At 39.6% G+C, this 24057-nt stretch overlaps 2 protein-coding genes across 7 annotated transcripts in view; both read right to left on the bottom strand.

Annotated features, from left to right (window-relative positions):
• Nucleotides 1-1093, bottom strand: part of rin2a (Ras and Rab interactor 2a) — a 66992-nt gene extending 65899 nt beyond the window's left edge. For both annotated transcript variants that reach the window (XR_004463219.1, XM_026308592.2), the window contains exon 1: nt 702-1093. The gene's annotated coding sequence lies outside the window, so the exon portion shown is untranslated. The remainder of the gene's footprint in view (nt 1-701) is intronic.
• Nucleotides 1094-2667: 1574 nt separating this feature from the next.
• Nucleotides 2668-8903, bottom strand: LOC113131414 (uncharacterized). Of its 5 annotated transcripts, XM_026308599.1 has the most exons (5): nt 8480-8903; nt 6475-6698; nt 6214-6373; nt 4153-4356; nt 2844-2963 (listed from the first exon to the last, which is right to left on the bottom strand). In XM_026308599.1, exons 1-4 carry the CDS (start codon nt 8760-8762, stop codon nt 4169-4171), a joined length of 855 nt encoding a protein of 284 aa, XP_026164384.1. In that variant the 5' UTR covers nt 8763-8903; the 3' UTR covers nt 2844-2963; nt 4153-4168. The 5 variants fall into 5 exon arrangements, 3 of the variants coding, with proteins under 3 accessions (XP_026164385.1, XP_026164383.1, XP_026164384.1); XM_026308600.1 differs by lacking the exon at nt 4153-4356 and having other exon boundaries at nt 2668-2963; XM_026308598.1 differs by having other exon boundaries at nt 2827-4356.
• Nucleotides 8904-24057: the final 15154 nt, after the last annotated feature.

The following is a 24057-nucleotide window of genomic DNA, read 5'->3' as shown; positions in this document are numbered from 1 at the left end:
AAGGGTGTCTAATCTCAGGCTATGTGGAACTAAAGTATAATGTGTGTTGTAAATGTAAAAGAAGCATGTAGTTATACAAAGCATGTAGTTATACACCATCGATTACACGTGTACAGGATACCTTAAACTCTGTTGATACATATGTGTTTTGTATAAAGATTGATCGGTTGTGGCCATAACTGCATGGTGCAGGAACAAACTTTCACAGGAACAACACTCATAATGCTCACATTAAACCACACTACCTGTCCTTTCATTGGTCTTGGGGCTGTTAAAATGAACAAATTATTTGCATATTTATCTCATGTAGTCCGTGCTGCCTGATTACATGCTGAACAGAAGAATGTTTCCCGCAGATTCGGGAAAAATCTCAAATCAGTTTATGGTTTATGCGGATCGCATTAATAACGCATATTTTTTCAATGTTTCATGAGTATGAACTCGTATTATTTGTTTAAGGCTGACGTCGTCGCAACAGGTGGTGATAAGTTGACTTGGACAACACGTTTCGCTGGATTTCTCACACATACGTTAATGCTGCTTTACTATTGCCAGAGCAACAGTAAATAACAATCCTATGACAGGAGCTTTCACTTTTTAAGAGACAGAGCGAACAAAAATATGAAAGTTACAGAAGGCAAAAACGCTGGATCACCGCTGCAGAATGTCAACACGAAAAAAAAGCTATAACGCTGACTTACCTAGTGTGTATTATTCTAGTTTGGCAGAAGAAAGTTCCACGGTTCTGGCGAGATGCTAAATATAATTACCATTATAGTTCCACGTCGAGGCTACCAGCGTTCTTGTTATAGTTTATATGTTTTTCTTATAATTTTAGGTGAGGAAAGCAAGTAAACAGTATCTCTTGCGCCGGCTGCCCCCATGGTCTCCGCGAAGACGTTCTACATTGTTCTCCTGTGTGTAAGCCAGCAGCTATAAGAAAGGACTTCCGTTTATGTTTTCCAAAATAAAACATATAAACGTGCATTGAAATGAATCTAAATTCCAAAATAAAGAGTTTCTTTACATTTTTTCTGAAAATGTCGCTTCACAACAACGCGTTTTCTATCAATATAAATATATGATTTAACGCTGTCGATATAATTATGTTTAAATACTGTATCCAAATCGTTGGAGCGGAGTGGCACCGACAAAATCTGTAGTGTTAAAATAAGGGCAAAGCTGCAATGCTTCCGGAGATCCACTTCCTTGCTGACTAACTTGATCCCACAGCGCTGCAACACAACAAAAACAAATTCTGAATGCTTTGCTTTCAGATCACGTGTCTCAACTGGGAAAACGTTAAAGCTCCCTCCCCAAGCTACTAGGTCTGCCTCTAGTCAAGAGGTTGTACCTCAAGAGCGATAAAAGTTACTGTCAGAATAAGACAAAATACATTTTGTGTAATTAAACGCAATGAAGAGTTTGTATAGTGATTTGGTGACTTCACGTAATTATATATTAATGACATTTGGATTAAGATTTTACTTTTGTTAGTTGAAACAACAGAAATGCATACCTAACATGCCTAATGTTTTCTACGGACATAGCAAGTTAGTTTACTATGTAGTATGTAAAATACAAATTTATGGAGGAGCAATTATTTATCATAAATGTGCCACTTTCAACCGTTCGGTATCAGAGACTAGTGCATCCACATGTTTCTAGGAAAATGTCATTTTAGCTTTTTATATTGCATGCTAAGAGATAGTGAGAGTAAATATTAATATAAATCAGATCTGTATGGAGAAACTGAATAACACTCAAAATTCATTCATTCACATCTGTGCTTGTCCAGTTTTGTCATATCAAAATGTCTTTAGTGAAAGAGCTTCAGTATGTCATCATACCTGAACTCATGTTTTCTTGTATAATCCAGAGGAACTGATAATGTTCTTGTTGGCTACATGTACAGTATATTCTACTCTCAGAAAATGGAACTCACACATATTAGTATAGCTCAGCTTGATGCTTGATGCTCCAACATATCTACATGTATGCTTGAGAATTGTGAGTACAGCGTAACAATCTTCAAACTGAAGCACATCAAAAAGACCTACTGTATATTTTACATAGTTCAAAACACATTACAAAACTAAAGTCCAGCTTGAGTCTCTGAAACTAGTTTGCATTAACATTCTGAAATGCTGAAATACTATAGTTAGTACTGTCACTGTCAATGTGTCAATGTGCTACCGGGCTGGATCTCATAAAAAACATCAATTTTAGACAAATTATTCAATTAAAGAGTGATGAAATCCTCAGGCAAAGAAGCTACACTTAAAGTGTGCAAAAGTTGTCAGAATACTTTCTGAAATTACTGTATGTAGCACAAATTTTGATGTTATTGATCAGGTGTTGATAAGGGTGACCAAAAAATACTCTATTTTTAACATCCAAAGGTCCATCAGGCAATAGCTTTGATTGTGTCACCCCCTACTGTGAACATCCACTGTGCTGACACTAGAGTTACAAATTTGTACTAATACAAAAATAGGGAAAACCCATTGCAAAAGATGTGACACATACAGAAAAATATACACATATGAATACATTGAACTGTGACTGATGTGCACTGATTTAAACGGAAACATCATAAAATGTAGCAGTTTCTTAAGTGAAGGTCCAAAAGGCACACTGTTGACACTTTCACTTTTCCTACTTTCCTGGAGGAAGATATATAACAAAAATGTACTGTGTGTAGGTATATTTTTAAAAATGAAGGTATCTTGTCATCCTTACATTTATGTACAGTGGAAAAACTAATAATTAAGAAAAATGTCAGTTTGTGCAACTTTGGTTGAAAGTGTCAGTTTCCTCAGAATATGGAAACTCCACAGGTTTGCAGCACCGACGGCCGGTCCCTCCCTGCCTGAATGGGGCGAACCGCAGCCACTTCTTCACCACGTCAGCATACTGGTGATGTGTGGCCCCCTTACCTACTGGTGTTCGTTTCAGAGCACCTAAGAGTTAGAAGAGAAGCTGGAGATTATCATGTTTACAGTCTAGTGTTACTTTCCATCATTCAGTATTCTAGAATTGGTACCTGTGGAATGGCAGCTGGTTATGTACTTTCCAGAAATTCATGTTACATGATTTTTAAAACAATGACAAACAAGGAATTAGTATCATTTACTCATTCTTACAGTTGTGGGAGAAGACATAGGCTGTGTCCGAATGTCCACCCTAGTCCCTAACCCCTCAGTCACTATATAGTGGACTGTACAGTGCAGCACTATATAGTGGACTATATAGCGCCCTCAATTAGAGCACATCATAGTACAGGAGCGGATTCCAATTTGTTCATGTTTATGATGAACTTTCTATGCACGCAAAAGTTAGTTATTGAGTTTATTCACAAACTACTTTTTTTCTGTCGCTGATTATGATGTAGTATGGACCTCCAGCGCATGTAGACATCATTTGGTGGACTTCCTGTTTCAAACTCAAATTATTTTTATCTTAATTTAGTGGTGAAAATTAATTTATCTCATCCTGAATGTTTTCTTAAAAGGTGTAACTTAATATTATTACATCATAATAATAATAATAATTAATATGTCATGTCAAAGTGACTTTCAGGTGACTGCGATTTTTGTCATCCATGCACTGCATGCCGGTCTATTCTGCTCATCTAATGACCATTGCTGCTCACAACTTTCACAATTCATTGTGTGAAATTTTGAGGAAACTACTTTTCAGTTACTAGCGATGGCGTACTCACGTAGAAAATTTAAATATATATATGTATTGAACATGAAGGTTTATTATGTCTGTTTTATGAATTATGAATATCATAAACCATCATAATAATTTCGGGCACCAGATCCTTTAACAGCAGATCAACTAGTCAGTTAATGAGTAATACAAGATATCAGTCTACAATCTGAGGGAGAGTTCTCCTGATTCAGTGACGTATTCACTGTGTGAAATAACATCATTGATAACAGTCTTTTTAACATTTAATCAGCTAATTACAATATATACATGCTATTTACATATTATTACATATATTTACATAGGGGGAAATGGAGGGAGAACTGATCTAAGAAACTAGCTGAGTCTGAGGTTTAAATACAGTTTAGGAGGAAGCTGTAGTAACTATGGAGACTAAGCGATTAGTGTGAGACAACCAATACAGCCACAGGTTACTTGCTTGTCCTCGGGTTTACTGAGGCTTGGTCCGTTCCGCTGTGGACTGGTCCGACTGCAGTCTGCTGGCGGGTTTCCAGGAGAGACGTAGGCATTCCCTGAAGTCCTGGGCTGCAGGTCTGGAGTCCGTTTGTCGCATTTCCCCGCTTTCTGTCTGGTCGCTGCAGGATTGTCTCGTGAAGTTGGTTGATGTGAGATGGTCAGCTGCAGGACAATTACACGTAGGTAGAATGTCTTTGTTTCTCCTATGAGTGGGCAGTAAAAGCAGTCTCTACTTCATGGTTCTTCTGTGAGGTGCTCTCTTTCTGAGAGTCTTTCTCCTCAGAGCAAGAGGATCTTGAGAGCCTGGAAATCTCTTAACTTTCTTTAAATCTGTCTGGAACTCTGTTCATGTCTGTTCAGCGAGTTCTGTTCTTCAGGGTATTTATTTTTCAGAGTCTGTCTGTGTACTGTCTTTTGTGTCTTGCCGCGCTGGGCGGGGGATTCATCTGGTCCCTCTCCTGACTGTGCTTGGCACGATGTGATTGGTCTAAGAAGTGCTGCATCCTTGCTGGTGATTGGTTTAAATCTCACTGGTCATGTGTGAATCAAGAAAGTAACCTACTGTGTTGTAAATGTAAAGAATGTTTTTCTAAGATGGGAATGGGAATTTCTTTTTCCACCCAGCAAAGTTTAAACATATGACAAACTTAATAACTAACCAAAGTCAATAGTTCAGCAACGTCATAAATGAAAATCAATACAACTTCATAGTTATATGGATTAATTACAAGCATGAATAACTAAACATAAACAATAGCACAACTTCTATATCACACTGTAGTCTGACAGCAATGCTCTGCATTGGTCTGCTCACACATGTTACATATTTAGCAATCAAAGCAGAAATATAAGAACAAGATATAAAGACCAGTTCATAAGTCATTGTAGAGGTTAGGTCTTGCCTGAAAAGGAAGTAGTTCTAAAGCAATTTATGGCAGGATGTAAAGCAAAGGGGGGTTTATTTGTCAAGAGCCAGTGATCTGCTCATTATCAAATGGAATCTTCACAGTGCCGTACTTGTTGGAGAGTCTGTACCATCCCCTGTTGTTTACCTTAGTAGGTCACAAAGAGTTTTACAGCCAAAAATTGTCTAAAGGATATCACTCCTGCCTCAATCTGGAATGTGAATATATTCTGCTGCTTTAGGTCCGCTACATTGACTATACAGGGCCATATATGGTGTTTAGGGAGGACATTCTGACACAGCCTTAGATCCAGTCAGGAAAGAAGTGTTCCCATGGATACAGCATTATTTTCACATGTAGAAACTGTTAGCTCTACCTGAGATAAATTATGAGATGAGATAATCTTTGTTCATCCCCAAAGGGAAACTCAGGACAATATAAAAGAGGCCTAAAATCCCACGGAAGCTGAGGAGTAAGAGAAGAGGATGCAGGGTGATAGTGAAGTGTCCTGAACAAGTATGTTATCAACCTTGTCCCTGGCTCATTATGAGGAATGGAATGTAAGATCTGACCCTGATAAAAATCGGGAAGCTAGTGACGCTTATAAAACACCAGTGCCCATTTGACAGTTTGTATTATAGTTTTTATTTGATATATTTTGTGTGCACGCTATATTTTCTGCCATATATTTATATTTATTTATTGTTTGCTCTAACTTATTTGATTGAAGTAATTCACAGTATTGAAGTGACTAGTAGCTTTGACAGTTATTTGTGTACAATGGTTCGATAATACTAAGGACAGTATTATACTTTAGCTTTACATAGAAATTACCAACCATGTGTGCAATATCATATTATCTTGTTGCCACTGTGCCTGAAAAAAAAATCTGCACCACTGACTAGTGTTTTGGTGGTGTGATTCCAGATGACAGAGAGAGACCAGCACACAACTATAAATGCTCACAACACCAAAAATCTGCCATTCACTGTTGGTTTTAGGCTTCCGGGTTAGTGTCAATGCTTCATTTTGCTGCTGTGACACTTCTTTCTCCCTGTGTTGGACCAATCAAATGCATCTTATCTAATTCAGTAGATGTAGCATGCATACTTACAGAAGAGGATCCCTTGAAGGCGAGTGTTCCTGAAGCTCCTTTTCTGTCCACGGCCCACCCAGTTTAGCTCTGAACCAACGGCAAATGAAAGCACAGCTTGCATAAGACGTCTCACTGCATCACCAACTGTAGCGCCACCCATTTGTGAAAGGTAAGATACCTAGGGATCGAAATCCATTTGCATGTAGGCACTGAGCATTCACACAGCAAGCATCTTAAACCACTTGGAGCATCACATAGAAACAACACCATTCATACTACCATTCTCTTTTGAATTCCTGGGTCCTCCAGGCATCTTTCCAACTCATCCAGCTGCTCAAGCATCTTCAAAGGGAGGTCCATATCCAGAGCCTCCACATCCTCTTCCTTGTAACTGGAATGTCCTTGCAGTCGGACCTGAAGATCTCTCAGAACCACCCACTGCCTCTGCTGCTCCTCTTTGATCTCCACGAGGAAGGCAATGATCTTCCGCTGAGCAGACATCTCTGGAATGGAAGTGAAGAGAAATGTGACATAATGGAGAAAGGGTTAAGATTATGGTTCAAGATATGCAGATAAATCTGGCTAGTACCAAGGAAAACCTAGAGAAGATGTGATATGTGCATGACATTAGCCTGAGGTATGGAACATTCACAGGATGATACACACAGAACATGAACATAAACATTTTTACTTTTTCGATGGTATAATATTATCTTCAATTGAGTCAAGAGTGTCATCTAACACTAGTGACAACTCAAGAAAATGACTGTAAATGGACACATATAAGTCCCTTCGCTGTATAAGTTGCAGGACAAGCCAGAGGAGTAAAAGAAGTGTGAGTTATAGTCCAGAATATATTGTAAGTGAAGTTAAATTTAATTAAAATAGTATTATGTAATTATGGTTATAAAATAATAAAAGACATTAGAAGTGCCAGTGTCTGGACATCATCCTCTGTTGTATTCTGAAAGAATTCTTCTCTGACAGTTACTGACTTAGCATACAATACAATCAATACACTTACTCTGCAATTAGGCATTTACACCAGCAGACAATTATGCTCTCCAAGGTCATCCATCCATCCATCCATTTTCTATACCCGCTTATTCCTTAACCAGGGTCACAGGGATCTGCTGGAGCCTATTCCAGCTCTCTTTCGGGTGGAAGGCAGGGGTACACCCTGGACAGGTCACCAGTCCATCACAGGGCCACATAGAGACACACAGAGACAAACAACCACACACACTCACACTCACTCCTATGAGCAATTTAGAGTCACCAATCAACCTGACATGCATGTTTATGGACTGTGGGAGGAAACTGGAGTACCCAAAATAAACTCTCCAAGGTCATTAAAAATCAAAATCATCAGCTTGAATCTTAATGCACAGCAGTACCCTGGCACCATATGCCCAATCATTTATTATTCAACATACATACAAGGAAGCATAAGTGTGTAAACTATGAATAATTTCCTGTTTTCTAAATTAATTTGTCATAACATGATGTGACTATCTAAATCATAAATACAAGCAAACAATGTGCTAATAACACCTAAATATGTTTTGTTTATTTATTGAAAAGATGCATTAAACATAGGACTGATGGAAAAAAGAAGTGAAATAACTGGTCAAACCTCCCTTGGCAGCAATAACCTCAACCAAGCAAGTCTAATAGCTTAATGCAGTTCTACAGTTCTTGATCACAAGTGTTCTGAAATAGGATTGCCAACTACTGACTAACAGCTTTGGTAAGAAACTAGGGGTTCACATACTTTTTCCAAACTACACTATGAATCTTTGTGTGATGAATTTAATATGGACATAAACAATACAGTGATAGTTTAAACAAGTAATATTTGTTAATTATTGTAACATATGAAGAACTCACTGTATATTTAACGAAATTTATACATAAGTGTCATAAATCTCAGATTCAAAGATTTAATTACAAGCATGAACAGCACAGTTCTAAATCACTGGCAGCAATTAAAAATATTATCACAACTTGATAGATATGTAATGCTTTTATTATAACATTTGTACCTTTAATTAAAAAAACTGAACAAATTTACTTGTTCACTATGATTTTGGTTGTTGGAAACAAATTTTGATAATTAATAAAAACAGACCATGCTTTGAATAATTTAGCACTGCACTTTGTTCTCTTACCAAAAATAAGTTTAATTAAGTTTAATGTTATTATGCAGACCATTAAGGCATTTTCAGTGTGGACTTTGCTTTCAGGTAAAATAAGTGGTTCGAGGTAAAACAGCAGCCTTTACCTGTGGGTGAAATAGAGGTGAACCTGTCTGCGGCACGGGAGCTACAGGCGGTGCACAGCTGCGGCCCCACGACGAAGCTCACGTCTCCTCGCCGCTGCTCGTCAATCAACTCTTCCCCCGAGCGCCTGGAAACCTGTTCAACCAGGTTCTGCATCTCATCGGACACAGCAGTCAGCCTCTGCTGGAGGCTTTCCAAAGCGATGTCCTCCATATGTTTATTTACCAAACCTTCCACTCGCCGTTCCATCGACCAGCCGGGATTATCTTCAGCAGCATGCTCCATTTCCGTTGGTCCCTCAACTCTTAAGCGATAAAATGTTCCAGAAAACCTTTCTAAACGTTTTAATAACGTTTCTAGGTGCGCTTCTGTATAGGGAAGAAGAGGAAGTTGTTGAGGAACAGAAATTCCATGCGCATGACATCAAGCTGCACAAACCGAAATGTTGACAGAACATTGGGGGCGTATAGAGAACTACATTTCCCAGAAGGCAATCGTTGCATTGGCAAAGGCAAGGAAACATAATTGGGGGATTTCCAGTATTTTAGGAGTTTAATGGGAAATTATTTTAACAAGTCCATCTCTCCCAGTTATTTGTGTAATACTTCAGCATTCTTCAAATGTGTCTATTGTTATTGAGAACGAAAGACTTTCTAATAACCACCAATACATTTGTTTTATAGTGTTCTGATATAAACAGAATTTGGATATGTAGTCATCAATATTTTAAACATTTGTTAGAAACAATGAAAGTAGACAACTAGGACAACCCATCTACAGCCTACATTTAACCCATTATTGTATTGCATTGTGACACACGGGCACACATTTTCACTTACAATAAATCTAATGCAGGCTCCAGGTAATCCCAGTGACCCTAAATAGCAAGTGGGTATAGGTAATGGATGGATGGATAGATAGAATGCACATTATTAAATGGCAACAGGAAAAATAAATGTTTTGATTTACACAGAGATGAGTCTATTAATTCTATGGAAATGCTTTACCAGAAATTAGGTACACAAAAACAAAATCTGCTCCTAAGATAACAATGGTACCAGTGATGGATGACCTGTGAAGAAACAGTGAAGATATGAAAAAAATATATACCTAACTACCCATGTATTTTAAATGTTCATTAAGAACCCCTTTAAAAGAATCTCCAGAGATTTTTCCAAAGCCCCTTTCAACCATCTGTATTACACTCATAACCAAGGTCTGTTTTGAAACAGCCAGAAAGTCAAAATTGAGTGGTCTCCAGATTTGCATGTATGTGTGTGTATGTGTAATTATAGGATGATAGGCTTATCAGTTCAATTTTCAGTTTGAGACAAGACAAAGAAAAAATTAGATCATTGAATGCAATGTAAAATTAGGCTATTTGACTTTTTAAAATTTTTCTTTCCATAAAATATGAAATTGAAAAATAGATAATATATAATTTTGATAATATTTGATAATATTGAACATTTAAAGTATTTTTTTCTTTCTGTTTAGCGAGAAGAAGCATCTAAGCAGAGGCTCAAATTACTGATCATCCTACCTTTGTCCAAGGTCCTCATCCTGTCTGATGTAGGCCTTCATGGCAGCATACATACATCACATAAAATCACATTTAAGACGTCTGAAGGCTCAAAAGTGTACCACAATAGCAAAGACCACTGAAATGGGTAAAGAGCTATAGAGGTGACTACCAAAATATGTCTTGCCCATAAGAAACAGCTGTGTCAAGACCAAAAAGACCACTTTACCTGGATATAGAGTGAACAAGCCTACTTCAGACACCCAGAGCTGGAATCACAAGTGGAAACAAGCTGGTAAACAAAAACCTTACAGCATTTGGCCCTAAAGATCTTTTAAGTGAACCAGAATCACTGCTTCATTCGGATTGTACATGTTTGGACAGACAGCCCAGGAATCACCAGATCACAAACCACACAGATCCTGGTCATCCCATTGACCAGTGCCAATCAAACCGAGGGACAAAGGACACACACTGCCAACTATAGGTATGGTTGTACACGTAAACAGAGACAACAAGGGCAAGATTACCTCTTGTGTTTGTAATTGATGCTTAAAATCTTTATGCACAACAAAGTCCACAAGTTGAATGCAAGTGGAACTGTAATAAATGCCTGGTAGTATTTGTATCTCTCTACTCCTTTCTCTCTCTTTTTTATTTTGTACTGTATGTGCTGCACATCATGCATCCTGAGAGTCTGGACTGACAGAAAAACAACACTAAAATTTAGCTAAAGAACGTTAGACAATCAAAACTGTGCAGAACTCACAGTAGAATTTAACCAAGGTCAAACTAAAAATGTCGTTTGATTCTAAAATTCAGGGCTCAGAGCCCCATTAACCACCTAAGTTCAGGCTGCTAGGCTAACTCTAACTCTTTGTCCACACATGCAAACACATGGTGCCTATTAAGGCACAATTTTAAAGATTTCCTTTCAATTACTTCATAGAAAATGTAGTGTGCTTTTCACCTCCTGGAGTGTAAATGTATTTAACATAAAACGGCTTTGGTTTGAAGCAAAACAGGCTTATGTTTGGCTTATGCATTATTGGTAGCTTTATTTCTCATTAGTTCATAGTTTTCACCTGTATTTAATTAGTCTTCTGTTCTGTCTATATATACCACCTGTTTTCCTTTGTTCGTTGTTGGAGCATTAGCTTGTTTAGGGATGCGACATTTGTTTCTTGTGAGAGTTTTTGTATTTGTTTTTTCGCCAGTCCAGTTTTTCTCCCAGACAGTGTATTCCTTGTTGGTTGTGCCTGAGCCCTGGAAGATCCAGGAATAATAAAACCGACTTTGTGTTCTGCACTTGGGTCCTACCTCTCCTCCTTCATCATCGCACCCCGCATATCGTAAGACATCATCAACATACTGCAGCAAGGCACTGTCAGGAGATAAAACAAGAGATTCAAGGCTGCGTCTCAGGGCCTCATTGAAGATAGGAGGACTTTCACGGTAACCCTGACAGAGACGAGTCGATGTCCATGTTTTCCCTTGAAATTGAAAAGCAAACCAAAATTGACTGTCTGAGTGAACAGGCACACTAAAGAAGGCATTAGCCAAGTCAACAACTGAAAACCACTGAGCTGATGGAGGCACCTGTGAAAGAATAGTGCAAGCGTTGGGCACATCACACCAGGCTGTACAGCATCAGTCAATGCTCGTAGATCTTGCACAAAACACCATTCAGTAGGTTTATCTGCATCTCTGATCTTTTCCACTGGAAAAATGGGAGTGCAACAAGGACTGTTATCACATGGCATAATAATACCCGCTTGCTTGAGTGACTCAAAGACAGGTGTAATACCATCAATGGCCTGCTGTTTCAGAGGTTATTTGCGATTTTGGTGTTATCATGACTGGTTCACAGATCTTGATAAGAACTACTTCATATTTATGTTTAGCATAGAGTATATCCGGCACTGTCTGCAGTGCAGGAGTTGAGCCGAACTCAGTATCAGACATTTGTGTGTGACAAGATGTGTGTCTGTGAGATTCAGGTGTCAAAGCAACTGTGCGTGTGGCGTGCACAACAGAAATATAAGACTTTCTGTAAGCTTTCATTGAAAATGAATCACATCAGTCTTCTGTAAGCTTTCATTGAAAATGAATCACATCAGGATCTGTATCAACAGTTTCCCAATCATGTACAGATAGACAACATCTAACAAAAGGACCTAAATCTCTCCATTCATCAAGTTTAGATTTGGATAGAGAGATCTGTGGAACTGAATTAGAAACAGAAAAGAGTCTCTCCTGCTCATCCAATAGAGAGACAGAGTGCACATCGATTGGATGACCAAAATAGGAAGTGGTAGCCAATTTATCAACTGATTTTCTTTCCCACAATTTTTCAAATGCCAAATCAGAACCAAATGACACGTGTGCTGTACAATGTAAGTCTCCTAGAGTCATAAACTCTGTGTTCTCAGGAGACACAAGGTTGTGAGTTATGTCAATCAAGTCTGCAGACAATGTGGATTGTTGTAACTACCATTCGTATGCATACATCAGAGAATCTGAACTGTCTGACCAAGTGTGTAGTCAGTAGGTTCTCGTTGGTTGCAACTTGGACACCTTCTGGTGTTGAAATCAAAGAAATGCCCAATTTAATCATTAAATCTGTCTCTAGCAAATTTATAGGGCACAATGTGACAGGTGACAACATAAAAGCATACTTGAAGACTGTCATTTTCATAATGCACATAGATTCCTTGCTCAGGCTTAAACTTTTTCTCCAGTGCCTGTATACACTGTGACAACATTTCTGAATCAGTTGCATTCTTCATTGCAGTTAGCTTTTAGTTGCATATCAGTGCATGTGAGTGTAAGCGTGTCTTCACTGCTGTGTGTGCTGTTACCTCCCTCCTCTGTAGCCGCTTGCTATGGCTGGTCCTCTAGCCTGTTGTTCCGCTGTCAGTTACCCTGAGGTGCAACTGGACATTCAGCTGGACGGTGTCCATTTCCTTGGCAGTGTGGGCATCTTCCCTGTGTGGAGTTGCAATCTCGAGCCCAGTGTCCCTCTTTTCCACACAGGAAACAGGCATTATTGTTCCTTCTGTTATTATTGAAGTTGCCTTGAAGTTGCCCCCCCCCCCGTAGTACTTTGCAGAATGCAGCATTGTTACTGAAGGCAAATGAAGCTCCTTTCTGTTTCTGACCATATTCTTCAGCATGAACTGCATGTCTTCGCACCTCGTTTGTGCATGCTCCCTTATTTAATCCAATGCAGGTTAGACAAACAAAGTCAGCAATGTCAGGACGGAGTCCATTGACTCTTTACATGTGTCTCCCATGAGCTTGAAACCTGTCCAAGCTGTGCCGGATGGTCCATGCCTCCATATGTGTCAAAAATGTCAATGAGGCAGTGCAGATAATCCTCTACTGTTCCACCCTCTTTTGTGTGCATGCTGTGACTTTCCCCATATCTATCAGGCGTGGAAAGGCAGTTTTCACCTTTGTCATCAGTCGAGTGATTGTCTCTTGATATGTGGTGTTGTCATTGTGTTCCCAGGTCACATGTTTACAGTGCAGTTTTTAGTGGCAGGTCAGGTGAGTTTCTGTAGGTCTGCCGCTGACAACTTTCCCTTTCTCAACTTTCCCTGCTCCTTTGGGGCGGAACTCCTGGCAGAAAACTCACAGGTGATATGCAAACTTTTTCACCTGAATCTGTTGGTGAAGCAAGATGACTGAACATTATCTTCGGTCCATACTCTTAAAACCAGTTGTGAACCCTGTGGACCCCCAACCTCAACCATAGGCATGGTGAATGTCGGCGCCAGCCAGTTGGGTGATGGATCACCATATGATGATGTTGACTTTGGCGTCAACTTAAATGAGGGCTGAGGCACAGAAGTTTGTGATGGTGATATTGGGGGCCAAAACACAGGCTGCAGTTGTGGTGAGAGCATATATTGCTGTTGTGGTGAGAACACAGGCTGTTGTGGAGAAAGTACAGGCTGCTGTAGTGAGGGCACAGGAGGAGGAGACAACATGGTAGGCTGTGGGGTGAGAGTAGTTGGAGATGGAGTGGCCTGTGGAGGTGGGGTTGGTGGTGATGGTGATGCAGGGCATGACAGACAGGAGTCCAAGTCAGAGTACAGGTTTCATCAGGCAGATACTTGATCGTGCGCCAGAAGCTAAATGGTGGTTAAGCTGGTTTCTCAACAGTGAAAGCCTTGAGAACACAAAAGACGCACTGAACGACCAGACAAAGACGCGCATAATGAGCCTTTCAGTCAATGTAGATGGGACGGATTAGTGCAGCACAATACAAAACAATGAGGAACCAAACGATCCTCATTTGAGTTAAAATCTGTGTTTTTACTCTGAGGACAAGCTAAACTATTTGTCTCTGTGTGGAATACAAGAAGCGCCTCTTCATGTCCGTGCCGTGCCATCATCCAAACGTGCAGAAAAAGTGAGTAAATTCTATGATGAAGTTTGACGTTTTATGTCATTTCTCGGGGGTGTTCACATTTACCTGGTTCACCTGAGATTATTTACATGTGAACAGTGGACAGTGTACAAGGCGGGACCGCATTACCTGTAATGAGGTGAGACAGGAAAAAACGGACTTCTCCTTACGTTCATACGGATTAAATAAAAAGTGATTTGTTTTCGACTTGAATTGTTTCACTCAAAAGAAAACATTACAAGCTTTCTAGCCATATAACTCTTATTTTTATGAGCCAAGTATTCGCTGAGATTCTGGTTGTTTTATTTACGCGTCTGTGAAGAGAAATGGCAGAGACAGAAAAGGCCGAGAGCGCACCCTGTCGGCTTTCTTTATTTAAAAAAAGCACAACGCTTTGTTTTTATTATGATGGTATACCACTAAAACTAGACCCTTTACAGATTTGAATGATATACTGTACGATCAGAATTGACGGAGTAATTTAAGTTTGTTTCGGCCTTATCAGGAAAAGATGCGTCAAAACGCGCCGGCGCGTGCGTCGACCCCAGAGGATTAATCAATTTGTATTCGTTATCTGGATGATATACTAATTTTTTCATGCACGCTGCAGGAATATCGGGAACACGTCAGGCAGGTGATGCAGCACCTCTTAGAAAACAAGTTATATGTCAAAGCGGAGAAGTGTGAGTTTCACCAGGAAACCATCTCCTTCCCGGGGTTGATTATCGAGAAAGACAGGGTGCGAGCTGATCCGGACAAGTTATGCGTGGTGGCCGAGTGGCCCCAACCAACCACTCGTCGCGGACTCCAGCAGTCCCTGGGGTTCGCCAAATTTTATAGGCATTTTATCCAGGATTTTAGTAGACTCACCTCTCCCAAGTTCTAGTTCCTTTGGTCCCCAGAGGCAGAAGCGGGGTTTAAGGAATTGAAGGTAAGCTTTACCTCAGCTCCCATCCTAATCCAGCCAGACCAGTTTATAGTCGAGGTAGATACTTCGGACGTGGGGGTTGGCGCAGTCCTCTCACAGCGGTCCGAGTCCAACAACAAATTACACCCCTGTGCCTTAGTCTCTCGCTGTCTGTCCCCTGCAGAACAGAAGTACGACGTGGGAAATAACTAGCTACCGGCCATCAAATTGGATTTAGAAGAGTGTAGGCACAGGATTGAGGGTGCAGAGCAGAACTTTATAGTGTGGACGGAGCACAAAAACCTTGCCTGAATTCAATCCGCTAAGCGCCTCACTGTGAGACAGGCCCGATGTGTTAAACGCCACTATGTTCGTCTGCAGGTGCTCACTGCTTTCAAAATTAATTTTCACCTGACAAATTTCCATTGTTGAACAATTCACAACCAGTGGCTTTTGTCAGTGGAAATGGTCGCCTGTAACACTGAATTCAACAGACAAGTCAATGCTGAAGTTCAAAAAATCACAAAAATCATCAGTGTATCTATATGAGGTCATCTGAATGTGATTTCTATAACATCTGCCTTCATTTAAAACCTGTAGCATTTGTCAAGTACAACTGCCCCAACAAGTAGCACTTACTACATTTAAACACAAGTCAGTGCTCAGGTTAGGTCAATACGACAAACATGGAAGACCAACTCTACCTTGAAATTATGTGTCCTCATGAAGCACATTTTTCATTCTGGCATCTTCTGATTTGTGTTCCAGTTGCAGTGAAGTGATATCTCTTGGACAGATTTCCTCCTCTTAAGTACTGAGCAAAGCCATTTTAAATTTGATCAGCTCCATTTGAATGAGTTTCAATTGGCTTGATAATGGCTGCAGAAAGCTCTGACTATTTAAATGGTCTGAAAAACATCACCTTACACTTATGCAGAACATTAGCAGTTGATGTGTTGTGAAGTGGTCTCCAAAGAACTTCTTGATCCAACTCATTTGCACATGGTAGCCTACATCTGGTACTCCATCAATACATGAATAGGCAAAGAATTATGGAACTTCTCCCGAAGCCACATTGTGATAAATGGCCTAAGACAACATCTGAGACTGCATTCATATGAGAACAATAAAACTAAAAAGAAAAAAAAATATGAAGGGATTCTGTAGAGATACATCCGAACTTCACAGCACTTTCCTCTATTTAACTCCAAGAATGTGATTCAAGTTGAAGTACATGATGTCCTGAAAATTTCTAATCAATTTTCACCTGACACATTTCCATTGTTGAACATTTCACAACCAGTGGCTTCTGTCAGTGGAAATGTTCACCTTTAACAGTGAATTCAACAGACCAGTCACTGCTGAAGTTAGCGTAATACTAATGCCTTTCAAAACAAGTCAAATCAGTATGCTTGGTCCATCAACAACTGACTGAGAATGGAAAGAAAGTTTGAGTCAGGGAAATCGGAAGTCATCAACACCACTGCATCCAATACAACTTACTGTTTACAGAGCAGTGATCAGTGCTGGTGTTTGGGTCATGTTAATGACAAACTGGTGCATTTGGCTACATATCTGAAACAAAAGCAGTTTCTGAAGATGTATCCTTGTCGAAGAAGTCACAACCAAGACAACCCCAAAGAGAAGCACTTACGAACACACAAATCATCAGTGTTTCCATTTGAGGTGCTCTGAATGTGATTCTCAGTGTTCAAGTTAGGGTAAGGCTAATGTCTTGGTCAGGGAATTGAGAAGTTATCAACACTACCCCAACAAATAGCACTTACTGCGTTCAGAAGTCAAGTCAGTGCTTGTGTTTGGGTCATGTTAATGACAAACTGGTGCATTTGGCTACATATCTGAAACAAATGCAGTGTCTGAAGATGTGTCCTTGTTGAAGAAGTCACAACCAAGACAACCCCAAAGGGAAGCACTTATGAACACACAAATCATCAGTGTATCTATTTGAGGTCATCTGAATGTGATTTCTGTAACATCTGCCTTCATTTAAAACCTGTAGCATTTGTCAAGTACAACTGCCCCAACAAGTAGCACTTACTACATTTAAACACAAGTCAGTGCTCAGGTTAGGTCAATACGACAGACATGGAAGACCAACTCTACCTTGAAATTATGTGTCCTCATGAAGCACATTTTTCATTCTGGCATCTTCTGATTCGTGTCCCAGTTGCAGTGAAGTGATATCTCTTGGACAGATTTCCTCCTCTTAAGTACTGAGCAAAGCCATTTTAAATTTGATCAGCTCCATTTGAATGAGTTTCAATTGGCTTGATAATGACTGCAGAAAGCTCTGACTATTTAAATGGTCTGAAAAACATCACCTTACACTTATGCAGAACATTAGCAGTTGATGTGTTGTGAAGTGGTCTCCAAAGAACTTCTTGATCCAACTCATTTGCACATGGTAGCCTACATCTGGTACTCCATCAATACATGAATAGGCAAAGAATTATGGAACTTCTCCCGAAGCCACATTGTGATAAATGGCCTCAGACAACATCTGAGACTGCATTCATATGAAAACAATAAAACTAAAAAGAAAAAAAAAATGAAGGGATTCTGTAGAGATACATCCGAACTTCACAGCACTTTCCTCTATTTAACTCCAAGAATGTGATTCAAGTTGAAGTACATGATGTCCTGAAAATTTCTAATCAATTTTCACCTGACACATTTCCATTGTTGAACATTTCACAACCAGTGGCTTCTGTCAGTGGAAATGTTCACCTTTAACAGTGAATTCAACAGACCAGTCACTGCTGAAGTTAGCGTAATACTAATGCCTTTCAAAACAAGTCAAATCAGTATGCTTGGTCCATCAACAACTGACTGAGAATGGAAAGAAAGTTTGAGTCAGGGAAATCGGAAGTCATCAACACCACTGCATCCAATACAACTTACTGTTTACAGAGCAGTGATCAGTGCTGGTGTTTGGGTCATGTTAATGACAAACTGGTGCATTTGGCTACATATCTGAAACAAAAGCAGTTTCTGAAGATGTATCCTTGTCGAAGAAGTCACAACCAAGACAACCCCAAAGAGAAGCACTTACGAACACACAAATCATCAGTGTTTCCATTTGAGGTGCTCTGAATGTGATTCTCAGTGTTCAAGTTAGGGTAAGGCTAATGTCTTGGTCAGGGAATTGAGAAGTTATCAACACTACCCCAACAAATAGCACTTACTGCGTTCAGAAGTCAAGTCAGTGCTTGTGTTTGGGTCATGTTAATGACAAACTGGTGCATTTGGCTACATATCTGAAACAAATGCAGTGTCTGAAGATGTGTCCTTGTTGAAGAAGTCACAACCAAGACAACCCCAAAGGGAAGCACTTATGAACACACAAATCATCAGTGTATCTATTTGAGGTCATCTGAATGTGATTTCTGTAACATCTGCCTTCATTTAAAACCTGTAGCATTTGTCAAGTACAACTGCCCCAACAAGTAGCACTTACTACATTTAAACACAAGTCAGTGCTCAGGTTAGGTCAATACGACAGACATGGAAGACCAACTCTACCTTGAAATTATGTGTCCTCATGAAGCACATTTTTCATTCTGGCATCTTCTGATTCTTGTCCCAGTTGCAGTGAAGTGATATCTCTTGGACAGATTTCCTCCTCTTAAGTACTGAGCAAAGCCATTTTAAATTTGATCAGCTCCATTTGAATGAGTTTCAATTGGCTTGATAATTGCTGCGTCAGGGAATTGAGAAGTTATCAACACTACCCCAACAAATAGCACTTACTGCGTTCAGAAGTCAAGTCAGTGCTTGTGTTTGGGTCATGTTAATGACAAACTGGTGCATTTGGCTACATATCTGAAACAAATGCAGTGTCTGAAGATGTGTCCTTGTTGAAGAAGTCACAACCAAGACAACCCCAAAGGGAAGCACTTATGAACACACAAATCATCAGTGTATCTATTTGAGGTCATCTGAATGTGATTTCTGTAACATCTGCCTTCATTTAAAACCTGTAGCATTTGTCAAGTACAACTGCCCCAACAAGTAGCACTTACTACATTTAAACACAAGTCAGTGCTCAGGTTAGGTCAATACGACAGACATGGAAGACCAACTCTACCTTGAAATTATGTGTCCTCATGAAGCACATTTTTCATTCTGGCATCTTCTGATTCGTGTCCCAGTTGCAGTGAAGTGATATCTCTTGGACAGATTTCCTCCTCTTAAGTACTGAGCAAAGCCATTTTAAATTTGATCAGCTCCATTTGAATGAGTTTCAATTGGCTTGATAATGACTGCAGAAAGCTCTGACTATTTAAATGGTCTGAAAAACATCACCTTACACTTATGCAGAACATTAGCAGTTGATGTGTTGTGAAGTGGTCTCCAAAGAACTTCTTGATCCAACTCATTTGCACATGGTAGCCTACATCTGGTACTCCATCAATACATGAATAGGCAAAGAATTATGGAACTTCTCCCGAAGCCACATTGTGATAAATGGCCTCAGACAACATCTGAGACTGCATTCATATGAAAACAATAAAACTAAAAAGAAAAAAAAATATGAAGGGATTCTGTAGAGATACATCCGAACTTCACAGCACTTTCCTCTATTTAACTCCAAGAATGTGATTCAAGTTGAAGTACATGATGTCCTGAAAATTTCTAATCAATTTTCACCTGACACATTTCCATTGTTGAACATTTCACAACCAGTGGCTTCTGTCAGTGGAAATGTTCACCTTTAACAGTGAATTCAACAGACCAGTCACTGCTGAAGTTAGCGTAATACTAATGCCTTTCAAAACAAGTCAAATCAGTATGCTTGGTCCATCAACAACTGACTGAGAATGGAAAGAAAGTTTGAGTCAGGGAAATCGGAAGTCATCAACACCACTGCATCCAATACAACTTACTGTTTACAGAGCAGTGATCAGTGCTGGTGTTTGGGTCATGTTAATGACAAACTGGTGCATTTGGCTACATATCTGAAACAAAAGCAGTTTCTGAAGATGTATCCTTGTCGAAGAAGTCACAACCAAGACAACCCCAAAGAGAAGCACTTACGAACACACAAATCATCAGTGTTTCCATTTGAGGTGCTCTGAATGTGATTCTCAGTGTTCAAGTTAGGGTAAGGCTAATGTCTTGGTCAGGGAATTGAGAAGTTATCAACACTACCCCAACAAATAGCACTTACTGCGTTCAGAAGTCAAGTCAGTGCTTGTGTTTGGGTCATGTTAATGACAAACTGGTGCATTTGGCTACATATCTGAAACAAATGCAGTGTCTGAAGATGTGTCCTTGTTGAAGAAGTCACAACCAAGACAACCCCAAAGGGAAGCACTTATGAACACACAAATCATCAGTGTATCTATTTGAGGTCATCTGAATGTGATTTCTGTAACATCTGCCTTCATTTAAAACCTGTAGCATTTGTCAAGTACAACTGCCCCAACAAGTAGCACTTACTACATTTAAACACAAGTCAGTGCTCAGGTTAGGTCAATACGACAGACATGGAAGACCAACTCTACCTTGAAATTATGTGTCCTCATGAAGCACATTTTTCATTCTGGCATCTTCTGATTCGTGTCCCAGTTGCAGTGAAGTGATATCTCTTGGACAGATTTCCTCCTCTTAAGTACTGAGCAAAGCCATTTTAAATTTGATCAGCTCCATTTGAATGAGTTTCAATTGGCTTGATAATGACTGCAGAAAGCTCTGACTATTTAAATGGTCTGAAAAACATCACCTTACACTTATGCAGAACATTAGCAGTTGATGTGTTGTGAAGTGGTCTCCAAAGAACTTCTTGATCCAACTCATTTGCACATGGTAGCCTACATCTGGTACTCCATCAATACATGAATAGGCAAAGAATTATGGAACTTCTCCCGAAGCCACATTGTGATAAATGGCCTCAGACAACATCTGAGACTGCATTCATATGAAAACAATAAAACTAAAAAGAAAAAAAAAATGAAGGGATTCTGTAGAGATACATCCGAACTTCACAGCACTTTCCTCTATTTAACTCCAAGAATGTGATTCAAGTTGAAGTACATGATGTCCTGAAAATTTCTAATCAATTTTCACCTGACACATTTCCATTGTTGAACATTTCACAACCAGTGGCTTCTGTCAGTGGAAATGTTCACCTTTAACAGTGAATTCAACAGACCAGTCACTGCTGAAGTTAGCGTAATACTAATGCCTTTCAAAACAAGTCAAATCAGTATGCTTGGTCCATCAACAACTGACTGAGAATGGAAAGAAAGTTTGAGTCAGGGAAATCGGAAGTCATCAACACCACTGCATCCAATACAACTTACTGTTTACAGAGCAGTGATCAGTGCTGGTGTTTGGGTCATGTTAATGACAAACTGGTGCATTTGGCTACATATCTGAAACAAAAGCAGTTTCTGAAGATGTATCCTTGTCGAAGAAGTCACAACCAAGACAACCCCAAAGAGAAGCACTTACGAACACACAAATCATCAGTGTTTCCATTTGAGGTGCTCTGAATGTGATTCTCAGTGTTCAAGTTAGGGTAAGGCTAATGTCTTGGTCAGGGAATTGAGAAGTTATCAACACTACCCCAACAAATAGCACTTACTGCGTTCAGAAGTCAAGTCAGTGCTTGTGTTTGGGTCATGTTAATGACAAACTGGTGCATTTGGCTACATATCTGAAACAAATGCAGTGTCTGAAGATGTGTCCTTGTTGAAGAAGTCACAACCAAGACAACCCCAAAGGGAAGCACTTATGAACACACAAATCATCAGTGTATCTATTTGAGGTCATCTGAATGTGATTTCTGTAACATCTGCCTTCATTTAAAACCTGTAGCATTTGTCAAGTACAACTGCCCCAACAAGTAGCACTTACTACATTTAAACACAAGTCAGTGCTCAGGTTAGGTCAATACGACAGACATGGAAGACCAACTCTACCTTGAAATTATGTGTCCTCATGAAGCACATTTTTCATTCTGGCATCTTCTGATTCTTGTCCCAGTTGCAGTGAAGTGATATCTCTTGGACAGATTTCCTCCTCTTAAGTACTGAGCAAAGCCATTTTAAATTTGATCAGCTCCATTTGAATGAGTTTCAATTGGCTTGATAATTGCTGCGTCAGGGAATTGAGAAGTTATCAACACTACCCCAACAAATAGCACTTACTGCGTTCAGAAGTCAAGTCAGTGCTTGTGTTTGGGTCATGTTAATGACAAACTGGTGCATTTGGCTACATATCTGAAACAAATGCAGTGTCTGAAGATGTGTCCTTGTTGAAGAAGTCACAACCAAGACAACCCCAAAGGGAAGCACTTATGAACACACAAATCATCAGTGTATCTATTTGAGGTCATCTGAATGTGATTTCTGTAACATCTGCCTTCATTTAAAACCTGTAGCATTTGTCAAGTACAACTGCCCCAACAAGTAGCACTTACTACATTTAAACACAAGTCAGTGCTCAGGTTAGGTCAATACGACAGACATGGAAGACCAACTCTACCTTGAAATTATGTGTCCTCATGAAGCACATTTTTCATTCTGGCATCTTCTGATTCGTGTCCCAGTTGCAGTGAAGTGATATCTCTTGGACAGATTTCCTCCTCTTAAGTACTGAGCAAAGCCATTTTAAATTTGATCAGCTCCATTTGAATGAGTTTCAATTGGCTTGATAATGACTGCAGAAAGCTCTGACTATTTAAATGGTCTGAAAAACATCACCTTACACTTATGCAGAACATTAGCAGTTGATGTGTTGTGAAGTGGTCTCCAAAGAACTTCTTGATCCAACTCATTTGCACATGGTAGCCTACATCTGGTACTCCATCAATACATGAATAGGCAAAGAATTATGGAACTTCTCCCGAAGCCACATTGTGATAAATGGCCTCAGACAACATCTGAGACTGCATTCATATGAAAACAATAAAACTAAAAAGAAAAAAAAAATGAAGGGATTCTGTAGAGATACATCCGAACTTCACAGCACTTTCCTCTATTTAACTCCAAGAATGTGATTCAAGTTGAAGTACATGATGTCCTGAAAATTTCTAATCAATTTTCACCTGACACATTTCCATTGTTGAACATTTCACAACCAGTGGCTTCTGTCAGTGGAAATGTTCACCTTTAACAGTGAATTCAACAGACCAGTCACTGCTGAAGTTAGCGTAATACTAATGCCTTTCAAAACAAGTCAAATCAGTATGCTTGGTCCATCAACAACTGACTGAGAATGGAAAGAAAGTTTGAGTCAGGGAAATCGGAAGTCATCAACACCACTGCATCCAATACAACTTACTGTTTACAGAGCAGTGATCAGTGCTGGTGTTTGGGTCATGTTAATGACAAACTGGTGCATTTGGCTACATATCTGAAACAAAAGCAGTTTCTGAAGATGTATCCTTGTCGAAGAAGTCACAACCAAGACAACCCCAAAGAGAAGCACTTACGAACACACAAATCATCAGTGTTTCCATTTGAGGTGCTCTGAATGTGATTCTCAGTGTTCAAGTTAGGGTAAGGCTAATGTCTTGGTCAGGGAATTGAGAAGTTATCAACACTACCCCAACAAATAGCACTTACTGCGTTCAGAAGTCAAGTCAGTGCTTGTGTTTGGGTCATGTTAATGACAAACTGGTGCATTTGGCTACATATCTGAAACAAATGCAGTGTCTGAAGATGTGTCCTTGTTGAAGAAGTCACAACCAAGACAACCCCAAAGG

Source organism: Mastacembelus armatus, chromosome 15 (assembly GCF_900324485.2).
Source record: "Mastacembelus armatus chromosome 15, fMasArm1.2, whole genome shotgun sequence".
Lineage (NCBI taxonomy): Eukaryota > Metazoa > Chordata > Actinopteri > Synbranchiformes > Mastacembelidae > Mastacembelus > Mastacembelus armatus.
The sequence above is the reverse complement of the archived record's forward strand: the minus strand, read 5'-3'. Positions and strand labels throughout refer to the sequence as shown.

Coding starts and splice junctions, on each gene's coding strand:
- LOC113131414 (XM_026308598.1), bottom strand. CDS start 8,762: ATGGAGCATGCTGCTGAAGATAATCCCGGCTGGTCGATGGAACGGCGA. Junction 6,699..8,479: donor CACCTCTATTTCACCCACAG/GTAAAGGCTGCT, acceptor CTTCCATTCCAG/AGATGTCTGCTCAGCGGAAG. Junction 4,357..6,213: donor CCTTCAAGGGATCCTCTTCT/GTAAGTATGCAT, acceptor ATTGTCCTGCAG/CTGACCATCTCACATCAACC.